Source organism: Pocillopora damicornis, chromosome 11, assembly GCF_964200805.1.
Source record: "Pocillopora damicornis chromosome 11, jaPocDami1.2, whole genome shotgun sequence".
Taxonomy (NCBI): Eukaryota; Metazoa; Cnidaria; class Anthozoa; order Scleractinia; family Pocilloporidae; genus Pocillopora; species Pocillopora damicornis.
In genome coordinates, this window is record NC_142680.1 from 23,302,020 (window position 1) to 23,324,418 (window position 22,399).

The 22,399-nt window shown below is 36.3% G+C and overlaps 5 protein-coding genes across 5 annotated transcripts; 2 read left to right on the forward strand and 3 right to left on the reverse strand.

Moving 5' to 3' along the window:
* Positions 1-244: 244 nt before the first annotated feature.
* LOC113678353 (histamine H2 receptor-like) lies at positions 245-2,155 on the reverse strand. The gene is made up of 2 exons (XM_027195237.2): positions 1,697-2,155; positions 245-1,275 (listed from the first exon to the last, which is right to left on the reverse strand). Exons 1-2 carry the CDS (start codon positions 1,712-1,714, stop codon positions 250-252), a joined length of 1,044 nt encoding a protein of 347 aa, XP_027051038.2. The 5' UTR covers positions 1,715-2,155; the 3' UTR covers positions 245-249.
* Positions 2,156-3,357: 1,202 nt separating this feature from the next.
* Positions 3,358-5,904, reverse strand: LOC113678415 (centromere protein P). Its single transcript, XM_027195301.2, has 2 exons — positions 5,401-5,904; positions 3,358-4,826 (listed from the first exon to the last, which is right to left on the reverse strand). Exons 1-2 carry the CDS (start codon positions 5,897-5,899, stop codon positions 4,333-4,335), a joined length of 993 nt encoding a protein of 330 aa, XP_027051102.2. The 5' UTR covers positions 5,900-5,904; the 3' UTR covers positions 3,358-4,332.
* A 35-nt stretch (positions 5,905-5,939) lies between these two features.
* Positions 5,940-10,455, forward strand: LOC113678412 (hydroxysteroid dehydrogenase-like protein 2). The gene is made up of 9 exons (XM_027195298.2): positions 5,940-6,008; positions 6,132-6,295; positions 6,593-6,761; positions 6,964-7,008; positions 7,135-7,238; positions 7,857-7,958; positions 8,115-8,312; positions 8,650-8,892; positions 9,405-10,455. The coding sequence occupies exons 1-9, from the start codon at positions 5,992-5,994 to the stop codon at positions 9,605-9,607; spliced, it is 1,245 nt and encodes a 414-aa protein (XP_027051099.2). The 5' UTR covers positions 5,940-5,991; the 3' UTR covers positions 9,608-10,455.
* Positions 10,456-10,743: 288 nt separating this feature from the next.
* LOC113678418 (hydroxysteroid dehydrogenase-like protein 2) lies at positions 10,744-15,959 on the forward strand. The gene is made up of 9 exons (XM_027195305.2): positions 10,744-11,042; positions 11,146-11,309; positions 11,662-11,830; positions 12,280-12,324; positions 12,863-12,966; positions 13,721-13,822; positions 14,040-14,237; positions 14,566-14,811; positions 15,339-15,959. The coding sequence occupies exons 1-9, from the start codon at positions 11,029-11,031 to the stop codon at positions 15,536-15,538; spliced, it is 1,242 nt and encodes a 413-aa protein (XP_027051106.2). The 5' UTR covers positions 10,744-11,028; the 3' UTR covers positions 15,539-15,959.
* A 2,283-nt stretch (positions 15,960-18,242) lies between these two features.
* On the reverse strand, positions 18,243-21,275 carry LOC113678417 (NADH dehydrogenase [ubiquinone] 1 alpha subcomplex subunit 11). The gene is made up of 5 exons (XM_027195303.2): positions 21,091-21,275; positions 20,776-20,984; positions 19,154-19,261; positions 18,838-18,957; positions 18,243-18,598 (listed from the first exon to the last, which is right to left on the reverse strand). The coding sequence occupies exons 1-5, from the start codon at positions 21,150-21,152 to the stop codon at positions 18,483-18,485; spliced, it is 615 nt and encodes a 204-aa protein (XP_027051104.2). The 5' UTR covers positions 21,153-21,275; the 3' UTR covers positions 18,243-18,482.
* Positions 21,276-22,399: the final 1,124 nt, after the last annotated feature.

Genomic DNA, 22,399 nt, shown 5'->3' on the forward strand with positions numbered 1-22,399 from the left:
AAACGAATGGAAATTCCCTTTTGTATAGACCAGTTTGGTTAGCATGCTCAGACTTATTAGAACTACTTGTGCACGTCATTAGTTATCTTTAATGTTTCAGTGATTATATTGCCTTTCATTCCTGATTATCTATGGGTCTCAATTTTTTTATATCTCTGACCAAGTCTAAGTTGTAGCGTACTTTCACGATTCATGAACATCCTCAACTGAATATATACGCAATGATTCAACACAAAGTTCCTCAGGACATCAAACTGGTGTAAAATCAAATGTTGTCAAATTACTTCGGCGGCGTGAGCTAGCAAAGCCTGTAGACCTCTTTAAAGCTCTTTTGAAATCTTCTTTAAAGAAAGTATAAATAATCGGATTCACCACTGAGGAACCAAATCGAAAAAACATAAGTAAAACTTGTACCCAGTGAGGCAGAGGAAGAACGTCAAGTTTCAAATCTTGCATCAAGCCGTGAAGAAAATACGGAAACCAACAAATTATGAAAGTTAAAATCATTATCCCAAATATAATGACTGCTTTGCCCTCCAGAGGGATCGCTTTTCTACGGTAAGCTCTAGTTTTGTAACTGTTCACTGCCTTAATAGAAATCAGTTGACGCCGCAAAACTAAGAAAATGCAGGTTAGAGCCACACCCATTATCAGCAAACTTGGCACAACTATTCCAAAAAACACAGATAAAGAATATTTAGTGTCTAATTTTTTAACAAAATCATTGCTTGGGCTGAAATCCAAAGGAATCCATGAAATTTGAATGAGCGAGGCTCCCAGCGAGAAAAACCAAAGGAATACAAGAACAGTGACCAGCCGAAACTTTGTGATAATGTACGGATAATGAATGGCGTGAATTATCATACAATATCTCTCGATAGTCACCAAAAGCAGATGCAATACGGTAGAGATGGATATAAACCTGGACGATAAGTCCATAGCGGTACATATCTTCATCTTTGTTAACGACTCAACCATCATATTGCACGATATCACCATGGGAACGGCAACTGAGCCAGCAAGCATGTCTGAAACAGCCAAACAGACCAGACAAAGGTTTGTTTTGGTTTTCAAAAACGTTTTTCTTTCATAGAGGACGATTACCGTGGAGTTAGCGAGGACAATCAGCAGCCCGACGAATGCCAAAAATATAAACACAGAAATATGTATCTGCGACAAATCATAAATATGAGTAGAAGATGTGTTAGACACAGTATTGTTCAAGCTCCCGGATGTTTGGTTTACTTGACTTCCACAAAGGCTGTTTGTCTGACACTAGCAAGAAAATCAACAAAGAAGAAATCTTAAAATTGAGAGAAATAACTACATGCGATTATTATTTCTTAGCCTCAAAATTACATCTCCGTAATTGTAACCCCTAAAACAAACCTCCTAGGAGAGAAAGCGGAGACAAAAGTCGATGCAGAAGAGAACAAAAGTTCGATCCAACGGTTCAACAGTTACAACGGTTTGACAAAGTAAAACAAACAAAAGGTTCATTGTTTGCTCTTGTGATCTACAGATATTGGACTTAGCGTCTTCATGGTTTTTAAATAAAATAGAAGAGGCTCGAAAAAAGATTTTTGAAAAAAACAGCGGTGACAAAAAATGAAAAATTGAAATAGAAGATGGAACATGTGAGAAAATAGTGCTATCAACTGAGAAAGGCGGACTGAGAGCAAAATCATATCCTTACCTTGTTGTTTCCTTCCATTTAAAACAGTTGTTCGGCACTGAACAAATGTTATTAGAAAATTTATATTTTCTCTTGCAGTCTACGGCACTCCGCCCTGATGAATCAAATAGGGAAACCTTTAAGAGACTGACCACACAAAAGAACGTTTGGTAGAAAATAAATGCTATGGGAGACGTTTGCGCCTGCAGATGTATTTCACTTATAAGTTTCCGTATTTACTACTGAGATAAGAAGTTACGGAATATTTATTCCCGTCGACCCACTGTTTATCTTCTTGGTAAAGAATATAAGTGGTGGGCTGAAAGTCAATAACAACTCAGTTTATTTTTTAGTTTAAATAAACTCAGTTGGAGTTTGAATTTGAATGACTTCAGCATTTTGACCAAAAATAAGCAATTAATTCGAGAAATTCATTTTTGCTGGTTATTGTCTCCGCTTTGTAGGAGAGATCAAAGAGATAAAACGAAACATGCATACGAACCAGCTGGCAATAAATATTATCATGAAAGTCACGAAAAAAAGATTTCAACAATTAAAATTAATAATTTAAATGTAAATTTAATGCTCAATTTTTTTTAAGATCTCAACCTAACCTTTTAGAGAGAGAAATGTTTTCAAAATGCTCTAATTTTAAGAGTACTTCATAATCAAGGTTTAAACAAGATAAACAGATCTTTATTGAAATTCTTTATTTGAACTTGAAAAATAATATTTATTACCCTTTTTGCTTCTCTTTTCTTTCCATCTCTGGAAGTTCGATTTAAACTCTTCTAATTCATTCGTGTGAGTCTTATTCTAGTATATACATTGAACGGAGTATTTCGGTTTGTCATGAAATAATGAAAAAAAGATTCCGTGTTGCCGCGTGTCTGTACATTAATAGAACACAGATGAGACCAAAATAGGGTAAGAAGATCAGTAACGCACTTTGCTGTACTTGTGATCAATTACTGAACAGACACTGGGCAACATGGAATTTATTTGTTAATTTCATTTCAATCAAGGACCAATACCAAGCTTATCACAACTACGGTGAGTTCTTACAAACTGTCGTGACTATAATGTCAGTATGATTCACATCCCAAAATGGCTCAGTCGATTACAATGTCATATTTTGGCTTTAAACCTACTAAAGTCAGACGAGTTTGAACGCTTGGGGAAAGTCGAGATCAAAAGGATGAGGCACGTAGCCAAAATAATCGACGATCATCACTTCGCTTAGTGTCACCAAAATATTAATAATTGAACCATACTTAATTTTCTACACATTTGGACCCTGTTGTATAAGGGGCGGATAACGCCGCTTTCAAACGGATAAATCGCTATCCAACGGATAAGTGAGAGCAGAACTTATAGCCTCAGAGTAGAGGAAGGTACTGCTCACAGCACAAAAAACCTCTTGCACTGGAAGGGATCTCCTTAAAAAATCAATGCACTATATTTCTGCATTCATCCAAATATTTTGATGTATTAATAAAGGACTGACTGTTGTTCTTAATCTTAAGTTACAATGGCAATCTGGGAAATGGAGAAATCAAGCATCCTCTGTTGGAATAGTGAATTACTGACATCTGAATTCAGGGGGTTGGGGACAGGGGTGGGGTGGGGTGTGTTGTTTGTAGAATGGATGAACATTAAACAAGTGAAGAAATACAGAACACTTTCTTACCAACAATTCCACTGGGTTTTTTAGGGCAATACAATTAAACAGTGAATCAGATATTTCAAATTAATATATTAAATGTGCTCCATGATGTGAGACAAGTGATGCAAATTACTAATGTCTGGGTTTCACTGCTTCAAGATATCTACACAGAGCATAATATATATTTAAATACAGACAAGATGTTAAAAGCATGATTCATCTCTACCGCAGGTTCTATTAATAAATAAGTCTGGGAATTTAATTAGAAAGATTGGTACCACTAATAAAATTATTGCCATGGCAAATTCTGTACTCTCCTTTATGGTAAAAAACCAACCAGATACAATGTATGCATTAGATAATAACACCGGGAATAATTCATTCCTAAAAAAACATAAATTATTCTCCGAATAATTATCAGACTGTAACCTTCTACCCTTTGTTCAGTAATTCAGAGTTAGCTTCTTTAAAGTGTAAAAATTAATTAATCTGTTTATTTTCCCCTCTCAAATTGTTGAATTATTGTTCAAAGTAAATGTTCACTTGTTAAAAGTTACTTTTGTTTGCTGGTTTTTGTTGCCATTTTTACAACAAAGAGCCTGAGTTCACTACCACCAAATCTCCAGAAAGCAGACCCTCTCTATCCTCTGGAGGTTTTGCACCAGTAAGATGCGAGAGTTATAAAGGCCAGAACTAAGTTTCTACCAACAGGAGTCTGTCATCCAAAATTGTGTGCTAGGAGATGTTCAATTGTATCTCAAAAAGAGATTCTTACAGATAGAACCTTTACCACTGACCCCAAACATTAGCTACAATGCCTCTATGTTCTTAAGAATTAGTCTCCATATAACTGACGCTGGATATTTGAAGCTGCTGGAATTTTTCTATGTGACAACCTATTTTACAAGATAGAAATACAGTCATAAGATGAAAAGACTTTCTCAGCTCAACTCAGAGAAATTCAGTATAATATACAACTAATAAATTATCGCTATCCACACACCAATCCAATCACAAGTTCGATGGCCTGTTCTATTCCAATAATAGGCATCACGTTGTGAAACTGTTTGGGAACACTTCTAAGCAAAGAATATTTGTCCCTTTGGTCAGTGTGTTTCATTGGTGCTGAGGCATGGATCTGAATATCTGATGTGACATGTCCAGATTCACCAATAACAAGTCTCCACCATATTGTAAAAACAAGTCCAGGTTTGTTCCTGTTGTACAGTTTCATAAACTGACTTGCAGTGGATGTATTTGTCAAGTGGACAATTTCAGGGTACTTCATTTTAAAATGACCAAATGTCCTTTGCCTATTGCTGTGCCCTTCAGCATACTGAATAAGTCCAAAAAAAAATGGCTGCAAAGACTTGTCCTCTTGCACTTTTTCAAGAAATTGAGCAAGTTCCTGTTCTGCTAGATGATCTGTGACACTAACTTGGAGTCTGGTTAATTCAACAACCCTGTCTTCCATACACTCAGCATCTTTGGATTAAAAAAAGATACTAAAATTACAACTATAGTATGGAGCAAAGACAATCAAATTTGTATTAATCCTAAATTTATACAGTGAGGACAAATAATTTGAGAATATTTATCAAAGAACCTCAATTTTGACTGAGTTCTTCCTTTTCAGGACCAACATCAATTGTACAGTCATTGCCTATAAGTATGGTCAAAAGCTTTTCTCAGCCATTTACTATTCATGTCAGTTTGATTTCAATGTTCCTTTATCTTTTGGACAATTATTACAAAGGGCAACAGGTGAAAATAAAAATCAAACTGGTTTAAAAAATTAGACACCAAAATGACTTTGAACCACAACAAATCATACTGCTCAGGGTTCAAACTATTATCTTGCAGTGTCCTCATCAAGTTAAGGTTTATGATGTCTTCCAAGAATACTGCCTACGACGGACAAATAATTTTGGTCTAATTTTTCCTACGTGGAATATTCCCTTTGTCTCAAACTGTTATTTTACTTTTTTGAACACAAAGAAAATAGAACCGATTGTAAGGTAAAATTTAACCACAACATGCACGATTGACTCAATTTTACCTTTTGAGCTCAGCAGACTATTCACATTTTCCTCTTCTTTAACTTCGAATTCCACTGCAAAGGGGATTCTAAGACAAGTTCCTAACATTCTCCGAAGTAAAACCATTGTGGCTTCTGTCTTTGAAAGCATCTCGGTGCTATTTTCAATAAATATTAAACCTGTCAACTTTTCCAAAGAACGAAGCCTCTCTTTTATTACATCAATTTCTTTTTCTTTTCCGTCAATGTCATTTTCTTTGGATGAAGAAGGCAAGTCAGCATTTAAGAGTTTTGTTTCGATCATTGCCAGAGATTCCAGTGTGTAGGTATCTGCACATAAAGAATCTCTTTTAAATATTTCCTCCTCTAGATGGTGAATCTCATCACTAAGACTAGAAATATCTTGAAGAGTAAGTTCTCTTGATTCTGCCTTTTTCTTGTATTTCTCATTCGAAAGATCGTTATTAGCAACACATTTCCTCCTCTTGCGTTGATTCCATTCATGTTCAAACGCCATCATGAAATTATGGCGCCAAATGACAAAGTGAAACGAGGCTTCTTTTCTAAAGCCAACCGCAGGTTGTATCCTTCGAAGGCTCAATACTGGGAAAGATGTTGAAGAATACTGGGTAAGTTTTGCTCCACGTAAAAAAACTTGCTAATCTGCCTTCGTTAGATCGGACGATTTCCTGTTTTGATTTTTTTTCCTGTTCATTATGATATCTGTACTGTCTTCATCCTACATTTGGCAGAAAATTAGCTGGTAAAACATTATTTATCACCGGCGCGAGCCGTGGCATTGGAAAAGCCATTGCGTTGAAGGCAGCTCAAGATGGAGCAAACATTGTTATCGCCGCTAAAACCACCGAACCTCATCCAATACTACCTGGAACGATATACACTGCAGCAAAAGAAGGTGATCCTTTTGTTTTCGTTGTTGCTGCAAGACTGTAATTTTTATCTGAGACAATCGTGACAGAATTAATGAAATGCGTGACTTCAAGTGGTGTGATACAAACAGATGTCACGATCATAATTTTGCAGATGTCTGGCTCCTTGATTTTGTATGTACTCAATAAATTACGCATTACTTCCTCGAACTGTAGCCGTGGTGACATTATTTCAGTGCTGATTTCTAAGATCATTTTTGATAAACCCTTAAAAAAGTTTTCATGATATTGGTATGTTATCCAAACATTATTTCTTGCTGCAGTTGAAGAGGCAGGAGGAAAATGCCTACCCTGTGCAGTAGATATTCGTGATGAAAACGCCGTCAATAGTGCAGTACAAGAGGCTGTAAAGACATTTGGTGGTATTGACATACTTGTTAACAATTCTAGTGCAATAAGCTTGACAGGGACTTTGGAAACACCAATGAAAAAGTGAGGCCTTATTCAATTTACAAGTATTTCCATCGCAAATTGCCTTAAATTTTAGTTTAAGAGAAATAGCTTTTGGAGATTTAAGTTCATGTTAATGATACTCTGAATGTAGTCTATTTTTATTGAATTAACTACCATTTTGAAAGTTTTTTCTTAGTTTTTTTCCACTTGTGACCAATCCTATGTAACCAACTCTCTATAGATATGATCTGATGAACAATGTCAATGTAAGAGGGACATTCTTGTGGTAAGTGTTGACAAGTTAAACACTTAATTTAAATCAGTTTTCTTGTCACTGACTTTTGATGTACATCAAGGCCAAAACGTTTTGCTGAAAAAAACTTTAAAAATGTTGTTGCATTTATTTTGTTAGTTCCAAAGCATGCATTCCATATTTAAAGAATGCAGAGAATCCTCACATTTTAAACGTGACACCACCTTTAAATATCAGACATGCCTGGTTCAAAGAACATGTTGGTAAGAATTTGCAATTGTGTGTTTCTAACTTATTTTGCTGACATATTTAAGCTTGAAGGTCTTTCTTGCTTCTCCAAAAATATTGGGTTTGACTAAAAAAGTAGACAGCATTTTTGTTGGTTTGTTTGTTTTTGGTAGCAAGCTGCACCATTCAACTGAACTGTATCATCTTCAGCCATATGGTGCAAACTGTGTCAGCTCTAACATAATTAACCACCTTCATTTAAGAAGGAATTTAAACCAGAGGTTTCAATCCAAATTTGCCCGGTTTGAAATCTTTGAAATCTTGGTGATAACTCTCTCCGGTGGATAACCCATCCTAACATCAGACCCAAAAAACTTCCACACCACACCTAACACAAGTGTCTGGAGAACAGCATTTTGTGTTGCAGGTGGGAACGGCAACAATTGTTGTTTGATGTTATCTTAGGTAATCTGATGGCTAGTCTTATGAGATGGAAGGCTTGTTATCCAAACAATGGATATTGCTTTTATGATTTGTTTCTTTATCTACCATTACTTATTCACAATTATTTTAAGGCTACTATTTGTATTGTAAAATTCTTGCTGAATTTCTCTTTGTTGTAGTTATGATACTCCATGAATGATTTTTTATAGCATATTCATTATCTAAGTATGGAATGTCATTATGTGTCCTTGGGATGTCTCAAGAATTCAAGGATGATGGGATTGCAGTAAATGCACTGTGGCCTAAAAAAGGTTTGATTATCTGATTTTACTGTTCAGTTCCCTGTCTGAAATGTTAAAGTGCACACATTAAAATGTACCCTCAAAAGAAAATATTTAGCTTACAGCTGTAAGTCAGTACACCTAAGTATTACTACCAAACAAATTAAAGGTTACTCCATTAAACAGGTATTGCCACTTTTGCTGTCATGGTTACTGCAGGGAAACAAGGCTTAGCCTACTGTCGAATAGACAAGTTTTTTGCTGATGCTGCATATATCATGTTGACAAGAGACAGTAAAACAAGGACAGGAGAGTTTCTTTATGATGAAGATGTTCTTAAGGAGGCAGGAATCACTGACTTTGAACAGTATTCTTATATTCCAGGTAACCTCATGAATTTCTGTTAAAATCTTAACCTCCCTCTTGTGTGCAGTTAATATCTTGAGAAGCCATATCCTCATGGTGAGCTCTCTGAATGACAGATAAACCAGTCTTTGTCATAGTCTCAGGGTCATTGTGTTGTGTTTTTGGGTCAGAACTCTTTGCAGGCCTCTCTCCACTCAGGACCATAGAAAGGGATCAGCATACAGTCAGTCAGAAACCTGACAAAGAGAAGGGGTGGGTGGAGTGTGCTACAATGGACTTTCATCCTGTTCAGATGACATCATTGGTTGATTCTATGAAAAGTATTGGTCAATAACATTCCTTACTCTCTTTACAGCTGGTGCACCAGTGCCAGACAGTTTTATTGATGGTTATTCCCCCACACTGCAAAGAAACTCCTCCAAGGATACCAGGGAAACTTCCTCTCACAGGAGTCAAGTGAGAGGGGTAGTAGACATTTTTGATGCTGTTGAAAATTTTTTGGATGAAAAGCTTGTTCAGAAAGTGAATGCAGTCTTTGAGTTTCATTTAACAGGAAAGGAAGCTGGAGTGTGGTATCTTGATCTTAAGAGCAGTACAGGTAAACACTTGAATTTACTCCATTGTGTTTAATGAAAGAAGGGACTGGGCAGGTGAAAAAAAAATTGCTTCCGAAAAAAAACAGTTTTGACAATAAGAGTTAACAAGTTATGTTGAAAGAATGAAGTGATAAACCAACAAAAGGAAGTAAAGAAATGAATAAGTGAGACATTTACAAACAAACAAGAAAATTCTCAAACAGATGTAAAAAAAAAAAAACTAGGGTGTAATGAAGGATACTTTAGTTAAATGATCAAACAAGAGTAACTCATGGGTTTATTCTCTGACCACCAAATGATGCAAAATGACAAAACCTTAGTACAGGTAATTACCTGTCACCTACAAGGCAGACAAGTTCTGACAACTGAGAGTTGATGGTTCAACAAGATCTGGACAAAAGCTGACTCCTTTTTTAATCTATTTCCTTGAGTTTTATAGGAAGCAGAAACAAAAGCAAAAATTTGCTCTTCCAGTCTAATTCTTATTCACTTATTCTTTGTTTTCCATTAATAGGTGAGGTTGGAAGAGGTTCTTTTTCAGGAGATGAGGTGAACAGTACAGTAATGTTAGACTCAGAGGATTTTGTGAAGTTGTTCACTGGCGAACTTAATCCAGCACAAGCGTATTTGGGAGGAAAACTCCAGCTTACAGGAAGCATGCATAAATTTATGAAACTTGAGAATCAGCTCCTACAAAAGATGAAATCCAAATTGTGAACATTACTCTTTTTGAGAAGAATTTAGTCTTGTTCAAAGTAAAAATAATAACAATAATAGTAATTATATTGATTGTTATCATCACCACTATTATTATTATTATTTGGTGTTAGTATTGGTATCATCATTACTGTTAAATTGTGTTTATAGAATTAAGGACTTTTTTCTAAAGATGAAGAGGAACATATTTAATTATTTTCTTGAGGAGTAACTCATAGTTAATAAGCTGCATTAAGGAGAGAGGAAAGTAATGAATGAAAGCAATCTTTGCAGTGATGAACACTATTGAATGAACTACGACCTGCACAGGCCTTGAATTTTTTTCATGCCCTATTTTCACCACTACTTAAGTAGTGTTTATTACTGCAAAGATTGCTTTCATTCATTTCTTCATTAAACCACAGCTCACATGTATGGGTTTCCTATATATTCACAGAGGAAAGTAAGTAAGGAAGGAATTGTCACATTACCAATCACCAAAGTTTCTGGCAGAAATCTTTATTTAAAAGTTTCATATAAGGGTACAGGGTGTTTTCATCTAAGGTTACCCCAAACTGTATATAAGAAATCCTGAACAAAGTAAATACATTTTAATCAAGTACATCTAAAGATACTGGGTAATTTTGTCTACAGTAAAGTGAGATATGTTGGTAAAAATGTAATGGTTATGACACAGTTACATTGCTGTTGTTTGTGTTACTCGTTCATTCTTCCATCGTTTGGATCAAAGTGTACATATTCAGAGTTCTTTTTACCAGATGTCATGTTGCTTTTGTTAGTATTTGTAATATTGTCCTGTGGTATTACCCTCAATACTTGATCAAATAAACAGACATAAATTGTGTAGATATTCAGTATTCTGATATTTTCTTAGAAAGCTAGGAGTGACCTAAAATGTGGCCAAGAAAACATCCTTCCCCTTTCCTATGGATATCCGAGTTTTTAAATGCATTTCAACAGAAAACAGGTAACATTGTTTCTAGTATTGAAATTTCTGACTTGTTCCTGATAATTCAATGTCCGATTGATTGATTACGTCACCGACACAGGTCTTGAGTTATTTTTGGAAAAAGTTTGTTTTTAACTCGTGACTTTTTGATTGACAGATTAATCATCACCAGGGAGTCTGAGTTTGTGACTGGAAAGATGATGAAACAACCACAGTTCAGAGTTGCTCATGTGTTTATAGAGCCAACAATTAATAGTTCTGTCCTCTCTGTTTTTCAGTTTGTCAATCCATACTTAAGATAACTCACTTCACCTAGTAACACCCTGAACATCATCCTTCACTATTACAATGGATATCAATGGTGATCGATCGCTCTGTTCTTACATGAGAATCAACCCCTATCTTTACATTCACTTACGCGCTGACCAACAATATTGTGGACTCCTCTCGTGGTGTTGTATTTAGCAGAAAAATGTTGAACACAGGGTAGAGTTTTGTCTATTTTCAGTCTTTCTTCCAACTCTTTAGGAAAATCAGCTAAAGTTTCTGTTTTATAACCAAATTATCTTTAAAATCGATTTCCCTTTAGGAAACTAGCCGGTAAAACTATATTTATTACCGGTGCCAGCCGTGGAATTGGAAAAGCCATTGCGCTGAAAGCGGCCAAAGATGGAGCAAACATTGTTATCGCCGCTAAAACTACCGAACCTCATCCAAAACTGCCTGGAACGATATACACTGCAGCAAAAGAAGGTAAAGTCAAATATATTTGCCTTGTTCATTTACACATGGGGGTTCGCGTGCCTCGAAGGCATTGTTTGAAACGCACGAGAAGTGAGGATGCAGGCATATTTGCCACACTACATGCAGCCCCTGGTAGTAATTTGTGAACGGTTTGGCTCAGGTTTTACCTTTTTTTATTGTATTTTCTCTTCTTTAAGCTTCGAAAGGTAAAATTATCTTTAAGTTTGGATCTTCAAATCAAGCAACAACTGAATTGTTAACAACACCCTAAGCCCCCCCCCCCATCCCCTCTCCTCCCCCACTGGGCAACGACCCAAGCCAACTGGTGTAACAGTTATTGTGTTGATGTATTTAATTACAGTCGAAGAGGCAGGAGGAAAGTGCCTTCCCTGTGCAGTGGATATTCGTGATGAAAATGCGGTCAATAGTGCAGTACAAGAGGCTGTAAAGACATTTGGTGGGATTGACATACTTGTTAACAATGCTAGTGCAATAAGCTTGACAGGGACTTTGGAAACACCAATGAAAAAGTGAGAGCATCTTTTATTTTTAAAAAAGCATTGGAACATGAAAGACATTACTGCTTTATAAAATAAATGGATTTTATGGTCAGCTCATGGCCATCTTACGCCCTTTGCCGCTGTAGACTATGGTTTTAAGGTGTTGAACTTTTTGGCTCTTACTTGGTGTAGAAGACACAGTTTAAATCACACTATTGTTTTCATTGTTTTCTTGTTCCCAGTTGTGATGGAATTCTATGGTTTCTTATACACCAAGTAAGAGCCAAGTTTTTGTGTTTAAACTTTTTAGAGTCTGTCATGAGTGGTTCCAATTTCCAAACCCAAGGAATGAATAATACTACCTCTACTCTCAGTAAAATTTTTTGGTAACAAAGAAGTATTATTATGAAAATCAATCTTTAAATCATTTGGAGGGAAAATATTTATTTTTATGAAATGTTTATCACACCTATCTACAGGTATGACCTTATGAACAGCATTAATGCAAGGGGGACATATCTGTGGTGAGTCTCTCCAGTTAGCATATCTCAACTTTCATGGTTATTGAACATACTTCCATCTATTGTTGTATATTTTACAATTTATTGGTTAAATTTTTTTAAAGTTGACTCAAATTTAAAATTTCTTTGTTCAGAAATTAGAATAGAAGAAAAATTCATTTCAATTTATAATATTTTTGATTCAACCTTTGAGCATTTCCAAATTCTTTTAAGTCATGAAAGGTTCTGAAGTAAAACTTCATTCAATATTCAATGTCATATATCATGAATGTGGTCATATATCATAAATGTGGTAATTACATTCCTTTATTTCTTTTTTTGAAATTTACCAGTGTGTCTTTACCTTTGAGCTTATCTGCTTTTGTATATACATAGAGATATTGATACATATATCTACAAGTTTTGAATTTGGACAGTTATTTCCAATGTTATGGGTTATTTTATTTTCTTAGAGCTTAGACACCTTGTAAATATGTTCCAATACTTGTTATTATTATCTCATTATACCTTTAATTTTTTATTATTTGGAATGTGTTGACAGCTCTCAAGCCTGTCTACCATATTTAAAGATTGGAAAGAATTCATACATCTTAAACATCAGTCCCCCTCTGAACATGAATCCTCATTGGTTCAAAGGTCACGTAGGTTAGTTCACAATTTATCTCCCACTATCAATGTTGCTTACACTTTTACACAGCACACCAACTTTGTAATAAATTGAATTAGAGAGACTTTCTATGCCTAATTATAATTTGGAACACCATCCAGATGATGATCACTGTGGTCAGATCTGACTTGTTTCTTATACCTTCATTCAAAAAGGAATTTGAACCAGAGTTAACAAACTGTGGTTTGAAATCTTGGTGGTTACCCCTCCTCTGTGGGTACTCATTGTAAACTCAGACCTAGAAAAACTTCCATCTTACACTCACGACAAGTGTCATGAGACCAGACACTTTGTAATACAGGTGGAGACAAATGTCTTGACTGATGCAGTCTTTAGTAATCTGATGGTTGGTGTTGGTTGAACAAAATAAAACAACAAGTAACAAGTAATAACATACTGCTAAAAAGTACAAGCAATTTACCAGGTGCTTTATCTTTCAACAAGATATGTGCCAATTGTAACTAACCTTTTAACATATACCTTTTGGGCTGAACTCTACCATAAGGAATTAATTTTTCATTGGACATAAATAATTTTATGAATATGAAACTGATCTTTGCAGTAATAAACATTACTTGAGCAGTAGTGAAAATAAGGCCTGAAAAAAATCAGGAAAAAAAATTTAGACCTGTAATAATTTTGTTTGTTTAGATTAAATTGATATATTTAGTGCTTGTGGAATTTGGCGATTTTTCATTTTTATTCCTTAGCTGCTATCTGTTTTGTTCTAAGCTTATACAATGGCTAAATATGGCATGTCCATGTGTGTCCTGGGCATGGCACAAGAATTCAAGGATGATGGGATTTCAGTTAATGCACTGTGGCCTAAAACAGGTAAACACAAAACTACAAACCTAACTTGATCAATTTTTCATTAAAAAATATTTCTCAAGAGAGGCTTTCAGAGCCATCATGACATACAGTAACTACAGTGTAACAAAACATAACACTCATTTCATTGCTTTCTGAAAGTTGTATTTTTATTTCAGAATTTATTTTTTGTTATACTGTATGTTCTTCTGCTTAAAGAAGTATTCCCTTGATTCATTAGCTATAGCTACAGCTGCTATGGAGATGCTGGGTGGTAAAGAAGCTCTTGCTTCCTGTCGCACTGATCAGATAATGGCTGATGCTGCCTATGTTGTCCTAACAAGGGATAGTCGAGCCAGGACTGGAGAGTTTCTTGTTGATGAAGATGTACTCATAGAAGTGGGAGTCACAGATTTTGAACCTTATGCCTGTGTGCCAGGTATGAGTAGTTGAGAGGACAGGGTTACTGGATTTAGGTTGGGTAGTGGGAAAGATAAACGTAAAGAAAGGAGGGATGTTTACTTTGAAGAATTTTCCTGAACCATGTTTACTGACTAATTGGTTTGATGCTTTGTGTTCTTAATACAATAGTGGAAAGTAACCCATTTATTTGATTTATTTGATAGGGAAAAATCGGCCGTAAAGTCGTTTTGAAATCGTCATGCGAGTTGAGGTTCATAGGTAGACGATTTCTTTTTATATCGTGTCACGCAATACACCCTAGTCTTGCTTGTGTGACTATTACCCTCCTTTCATCACATTTACAGGAGGCAAACTGTTACCGGACTTCTTCTTGGACGTTGATGGTTCGGATGCTAAAAAAATTATGGAGGCTCAGAAGACCGCAGATACTGTGACACAAGGAAATAGTGCGGAAGGAGTGGATGGAATTTTCGATATCATAAAGAGCTTATGTAACAAACAACTTGTTAATGAAGTGAGGGGAGTGTTCGAGTTTCATTTAACAGGAAAAGAGGAAGGAGTGTGGTATATTGATCTCCAAAATGATTCAGGTAAACAACCCTGAAGAAAAGATGGTTCGACCAAAGTTCGGACAATAATATGTGATATTTTATGAGGAAGGCACTTTTCGTGCGAATGCAAATATCGAGGGGCTCGCCGGGAACGTCACGCCATATTGGTCTTCTCCCCATATTTGTTTAATCATGCTGCTCTTCAGAAAACGCTATTTTTCTCGGAGAAAACATTCAACGCCCCTAGTTTGCGGAAGTGAAGCAAATTTCTTCCGTATTCATGTCAGAATTCTACGTTCTTTTCGACGCGCTTGATTTTGTTTTAATTCGAAAAAAACATGAAATCCTCTCTAACTCTTGTTCTTACTTTTTTTGCCCTTTTTTTTTAAGGGTCCCATTATTTTCCTCGGTAATCTTAATGTATTTATGGAAAGATCAATACTGTTCTTTACTGTTCTTTTATTTGTTATCTTGCTTATTCCACGGCTCTCTCACCGGAACAAGCGAGGGATTGAAAGAGAGACCCTTGTTACGAGGTAAATGCTACTTTTATCATTTATCCACAGGATCTGCTGGTAAAGGATCTTATCCAGGAGGTAAAGCAAACTGTACAATGACCCTAGGCTCGGACGATTTTGTTAAGATGTTTAAGGGTCAGATGAATCCAACTCAGGCGTTCATGGGAGGAAAACTGAAAATTAAGGGAGACATGATGATGGCAATGAAATTTGAAAAGATGATGGGAACGATGAAATCCAAGCTCTAACAAGAAACGCAGTTGATTGAATGACTTGAGTAACATAAAGTGATTACTGATGTAACGAGCGTAAGCGATTCGAGAAAAGATATTCATCTTCTGTGAGATTCAGGTTGGAACACAATTAGGTCATTCGATGGTTTTATTGTTACAAGTAATTCTGACACTTCCTACAACAAAGTTGTTCTTTTAGTTAAAGTCTTTTGCTTGTATTCATTTCTAATCTAGACTTTATTTAAGAGCTCGTTTCACTCGAAGAGGAATTTGAACCATGTGATTACTACAAAGATTGTTCCGTGAACTAGCTGTAGAGAGTTTGAAGAAATACTCTTTTTAAAAGGAAAAAGGAATGCCTTCCATTTGACCAGTAATATTTTCTAGCTATCCCCTAGAGACTCCAAACACAAAAATAAAATTTGTAAAAAATAAAGTGATACGCGAACTGTTCTCAACCGACATCATTTTTTGGTCAAGATACCACGACGTTTTACCGAGTGATGAGAGAAAACAAAACAAAACATACAAAATAAAGAAACAGCTAGGAAGCTTTTATAATGAGGCTCGATTTCACGCTACTTTTTGGAAAATGGAGATCGAAGACTGGACTTAAGGGGAAAAAACGGCGGAAATCGAGCCCAAACTGATTCTGTAGGAGGGTCGATGTTTAAATATTTGTGATGGCGGCTGGAGTGATTGTTGGATCGGATGCATGGTCATTATTATCTTATTTCTGAACTTAGTATTCTTTTCAACTGCATCATGCCTAGCTCGAGTGACTCAAATTCACGGATGTTAGATGGATTCATTTGCAATAAGAAAATATAGTCATGGAGATCAAGAAATTGTTTTATTCACACTCTCTAGGTTCTATTCAACTTTTAAAATCGACTAAAAATCAAATTGTTTCAAAAGCACACGCAGAGTGTGAATTCTGGCCTCAAACATGTGTCGTTGCAGGCAAATGCGGGGGAAACTATCATATGCAAATGAGAAAAAATGATCGTCGGAGATCGACTCCCTTAAGGAGTTATTTGAAAGTGGGCTGAACAATTTTCACATAGGAGGGCTACATAATTAACACATCAGACAAGCTAATACCACAAGGTACTTTTAAATAATTGACCTCTACCAAACAGAAGGACAGAGCTGCATTTACGGAATCTTCGCTTGTAACCTTTAAGGATAACTTGGTGCTAAAACTAGAGCAGTTTTATACACGTACATAGAATTCTGAGTGAAAATAAAATATGATTTCTACCCTCTCCTCACCCTCCCCCCTCCCCCTTTGTTATTTTCAAACGACAGTTCCCCTATCCCTGGTGGTAAATTCCCTGCCATATTAAAAGCCTGTCATTAAATTTAGCAATGTCAATTCTAATTGGTAAAGCTGAGTGAATGGGTTCCATCCGGCAATCAGAAGCGGTCGTGGTAAATAGAGTAAGTCAAGTCTTCTCTGAAGGAAGCTGTTGAATGAATCGTATCCACAGTCGGGTTTGTGATGTAAGTGGTTGGAACTTAACCCTGGACAGTTTGTTTGATGTCCCCTCTCAAGTAAAGTGTATATCAGTTTAGGTTCGTCTGTCTTCTTTGTCAAATGTTGCACTCGTGGAACCACGCTCCGAAAAATAAATTTGCATCAAAGAGCTCTTGGGTGTCTGGTACATTCGTCAGCAGCCACAATTAACCCAGCAAAAGCGCACGCCATGATTATAAGTCCAACAATAACTGATACAAAAGAGGCCATTTTACATGAAATCTGGGTACACTGAGGATTCAAATGAGTGGAGAGGGAATCTTGCAACCACAAAAAACTCGTAAAAGCAGTGAGCATTGACAAATTCCCTTTAAAGATATCGTGTTGGGTTTCATGAGGAGAATATCACAGATTCCCTGACAAATTTTTCGAAGCGTGACCTCATAAGCCAATTATGTTCAATTAGGCCAAACACCAGTAATGGAAAGTTTAGCAGGTACCAGTCTACGCTCAGTTTCGCCCGCGGCAATAAAAAGCGACTCCGGTTAAACTTAATGGAAGGTCTCCATAATTTTAGCGTAATAATTTTCCTTGGAACACGGGAGATGAAATTCTGTTGTAACACACTATTATCAGCAAATGACCGAGACATGATCTGCGTATTCTGCAATATTTCGTTGCACGAGATCGTTTTGTAGACGTAATTAAGTGTTGCAATTATCACCTATTAGGACAATTTTTTTTCACAGTTACTGTTCCAGATGAGTAGTTCGGTTTGTGTACTTTTCATTAACTTTAAATACCGCTTTTAAATCTTATGGATTTGGGTTTCGAAATTGTGATGGTCTACTGTGAATTTTTCATCATTTCAATGCAGTAAAATGTTGACTTTTGGACGCTTTTCCCGATAAAAATTTAAGACTTCATGTTGTCAAGTAAAATATTCAAGATCCCAACCAAATACAGGTTACTGATTGCTTTTAAATGCATACTTAGTTAGTAAGCTGGTTGGCACTGGAAGGTGATATTGTTGCCAAGAGACGTGTATCTTAATTCAACAGGTAGTTAATAACGTAACATAGTCGAATACTCCCCACTGAAAATACCTCCTTACAGTTTCAACAAGGAAAGCTCTTCAATCGAAGATTTGGGAAGAGAATCCACTTTGAGTGCTTGATCTGAAGTGAATTTCGCGTCAATACCGATGATTATTTTATTCGATAGTGTATAACAAGCATATACATAAAACAGCCAAATAATCTTTTATTCCTAAGAAACTTCGGCGCTTAACAACTTTCGTTTATCTGTCTTCTCACAGTAGACTGCACATAATCCCACCAAAAATGGCTCCCCATTTTAGCTGCAGGTTAATGTTCTAAACAGCTAGATGTTATTCAGGATCAATTGTAAAGTTTTTATTCACAATTAACATTCAAAACTTGTGGCCAAGGTAATGTATCTTATGAGCCTCAACGTGCATCACACATAGACTCTGTCAGTACGCAGAGGATGTTTGTACACACCAGAGTACTTGGCTAAAGCTCCAGCAGCGGCAAATGCTGTTGCTAGACCACAGCCCAACCCCCAACTGCTCTCTGTACATAAAAAGAAACAACAAATGATGTTGCCTCTGCCTGATGGTAAAATTGTGAACCTGAGAGGGCCCAATGGATTTTGTTAAAATATTCCTCATTTCAAACTCACAACCAAAGCATTAGAACAGTAGCAGAGCAACTATCATGTCTTTTTAGACAGAAAAACTTATCAAAAGCCCTATAGTAACATGTCATCAGATAAATGGTAGATAAAAAAGATAATACTTAGAGAAACTTACTGCTAAATCCAATCAGAACTCCACTTGCAGCACCTCCCAAGGCCCAGTTAAAATGGTCATCTTTTTCTCTCATTGAAGCTGCTTTGCATGTTGTTAAAGCAAACAAACTTGCTGCACCACCTAAAATATCATGACAAGTGAGGCTCTTCACCATAATTATAAACTAATCATTTTTGATAACCAAAAATAGCCACTGGATCCTTAAGAATCTTCACAGGCCATTTTTTTTAATTAAAGGATAAGACCCTCTGTTCATTAACTAACCAGCAACTGAAGTTCAAAATTTAGTAAAGAACTATGTAATAAAATCACAAACCAACAAGGATTGAGTTATTCTTCATCAAAATAAAGGACTGCAGGATAAGTGGAGTGGGATGAGGATCTGGGATTCTCAGCGCAGACCAAGCAGCACCATAGATACCTCCTGAAATGTTAAATAAAATCGACCAAGGTCATGGAAATGAGAGCAAAGTTTACATATTGACATAGCAACATAGACAAGCAATGATATGAAAGCTTCAACAAACCCTGTGCAGCATCAGAAACTAAAATATGGATGTCTGCTCTACTCAAACTTTAAAATAGCCTGCCTGTATAAATACATAACATGTCTAACCAAACTTGTACTGAAGTAAGAATGATTTAAATTTTCAGAAGAGAATCTTGAACCATTTTACCCTAGGTAACAATCAAAATGGAAGTACCTAACACAATGAATTAAGTAATTATAAATACTAGAATTACAAAATAAAAATTTTAAAAAGTTCAAATCAGGCCTTAATTACTGTAAAATTGATGTGAAAATCTTTAAAAATTCCAAGCTTTGGCACATCCTCAAAATCATCAAGGATGAATTAAAGTTCTTATATTGTACAGAATTTGGCTTCTGTCCTTGTGTTTCCTGATGCTTTCTTCTCATGTTTCCTGATGCTCTTTGTTTCCTATTCCTGAATAGTTTTTTTTGGACACCTATTGCAATTTAAAATGGCATGAAGTCACTGTGTAATGAATTCTGTGTTGAAATTTTATTTTCCTCTCATACTCTATTTTTCAACCTTTGAACCCAATGAATCCATGCCTGCCCAGGCCATCTCTGTAAACTCTCCTGTATTTAACTGACCTAGGTCTCTTACATGAGGTTCAATCAATCAGAAAAATTGAGAAAGATTGGAATGCCAGAGAGAGAACCAAAGTCAAAAGGGTCTATTTGCTGAATATGAAAGCCCCGTTACATTGTACATTTTCATTTGCTTATGACTTCCCAACCTCATCCTGGTCATGGTCACCATAGAGAGTTTAAAACCTGATATTTCAAGTGTATGCCCTTATGACGAAAGGTTAACTTTTAAAACTTCAGCTTTTAAACTCTTTACAGAAGCTAAATTACCCTAAATTATCCTGTTACATTCTCCCACTGAAGCTGCAACACAGTTTCTTGAAAGACTTAGCCCTTTATTCATTTCTCTTAGAATGGGTTTGTTAGTGATGGGTTGCATTGGATGATGGGTGACAAAATCAATACATAGGAATGACCATTGCTTTCCATATTATAACAATGATAACAATTACAGCTACAACAACAAAAACTACAATAATAATAATAGTGATGATAATAATAATAATAATAGCAATAACGATAATAATAATAATACTAAGACATTATGGTAAACAAAGAAATGGGTTAACAAATCACTGTGTGGGTCAAAGTCTCATTGACTAGCTATTCTATGTTCCACCAGCTTTGTACACTTCAAACATATTTATTTTCAAATAGATTACATTTATTTGAAGAAAGGGAACATACTCGCTCGACACAGATTAAAGAAGAACTTCCTGGAATTCACATAAAGTGTGCCAAAGTCTTCCACCGTTTGAGTTTCTGGCGTGAAGCCTGATTACTTGGAACCACAATAACATTTACAAACTCAGTGCACTTACCTACAAACGCTCCTCTTGCTCCAAAACTAATAGCTCTACTCACACAGTTATGTCCATCGAGCTCGTCCATCCATGGTTCGTCAAATTTGGGAGTGGTGGGCATTTTTAAATAACAATCCAAGGTTTGCAACCAAACTGCACTAATATACGATACTGCGGTCTTCGTGCTGGGCGAAAGCCTGGTCCCTAGGCAATCTTGGTAACCTGGCCTAGTACATATAACGAAAACAATATTTTGAACAATATATTGGGTACCAGTATCAACAGATAGTATTTAAAAACATTTAGCGACATGGAAAACAAAGCTCAGCCTACAGATGAGTGTAGATTCTCTGTGGAACTAACAGTTGACGACTCATCGCCTGATCTAGAACCATTTAAACCAGAGAAGCCCCGTCTGGCTTGGCTCATAGTGGACTTCACTTGTTTGCTAGTTGTTGGGTTGGTTTGTCTTTTATTCAAACTAGTTGCCGTTCCATATCACCGAGGGTTTTATTGTGATGATGATAGTATTAACAAGCCATACAAAGAAAGTACTGTCCCATCTTCGGTGCTCTATTCCGTTGGCTTTGCTCTTGCTTATCTGGTGATCTCTGTCACAGAGCTGTGTAGCCAGCGACGACATAAAAGATCTTCAGAATACAGTGAATATGTCCCCTTTAAATGGCTGAAGCTCAAGCCCAACCATATTAATCTAATCAACCTCTTGGTTTCTTTTGCCTTTGGAGGGCTTGTCACTATTTTTGTCACTGATATCGGAAAATACACAGTCGGACGATTAAGACCTCATTTTCTGTCAATCTGCCAAGCTCCATCTTCTGTATTTTTGAACTGCAGTCACACATACATCACGGACGATGTGTGCACAGGTGACCCAGGTTTACTTAGAGCAGGACGCTTGTCATTTCCATCAGGCCACGCTTCATTCTCAGGTAATAATTCCATTTGCCTTTAGTGGTCAAATTTAATCAGCTGAAGGTCAAATGTGATGAACTGTAAGAATAAGCAGTGGTATATGAAAAAGTTCTCTTCATCAACACTGCACAGCAACCAATAATACCTAACACCATGAGCTACATTCCAATCCAAAATCAAAGGCATAGTTTTATATCAATTTTTTTTCTTTTGTTTGCGTTGGAAGTTTCAATCTGAAAACCAACCATGTCAATCTGCTTTGTTGCACCCAGCTGCACTTGTATGAAGAGTCCCTGACAGAAAGGATTGTGCTATTGTTCTAAACTTGGCTTTTTTTTCTCATATTTGCAGCATATGCCGTGACATTTACAATTCTATATATGGAAATCATGATCAATTTCCCCCATAGCAGGTTTCTAAAGTTTTCCCTCCAGCTGTTGATTGCTCAGTTGGGTGTTCTGTGTGGGCTGTCCCGCATTAGTGACTACAAGCATCACTGGAGTGATGTCCTTACTGGCTTGTTGTTGGGTTCCCTGATTGCAGTATTGATGATAGATCGTGTCTTGGGGATGTTTCACAAAGGCAAAGGCACAAGCAAACATGACAGCCAAGGCTGAGGAAATTTGATGTAATTAGATAAGAAGGACAAGGCTATTGAGCACAAAAGAGGGCATTATATGTACTTCATAATAAAAGAATGGCTGCCAAA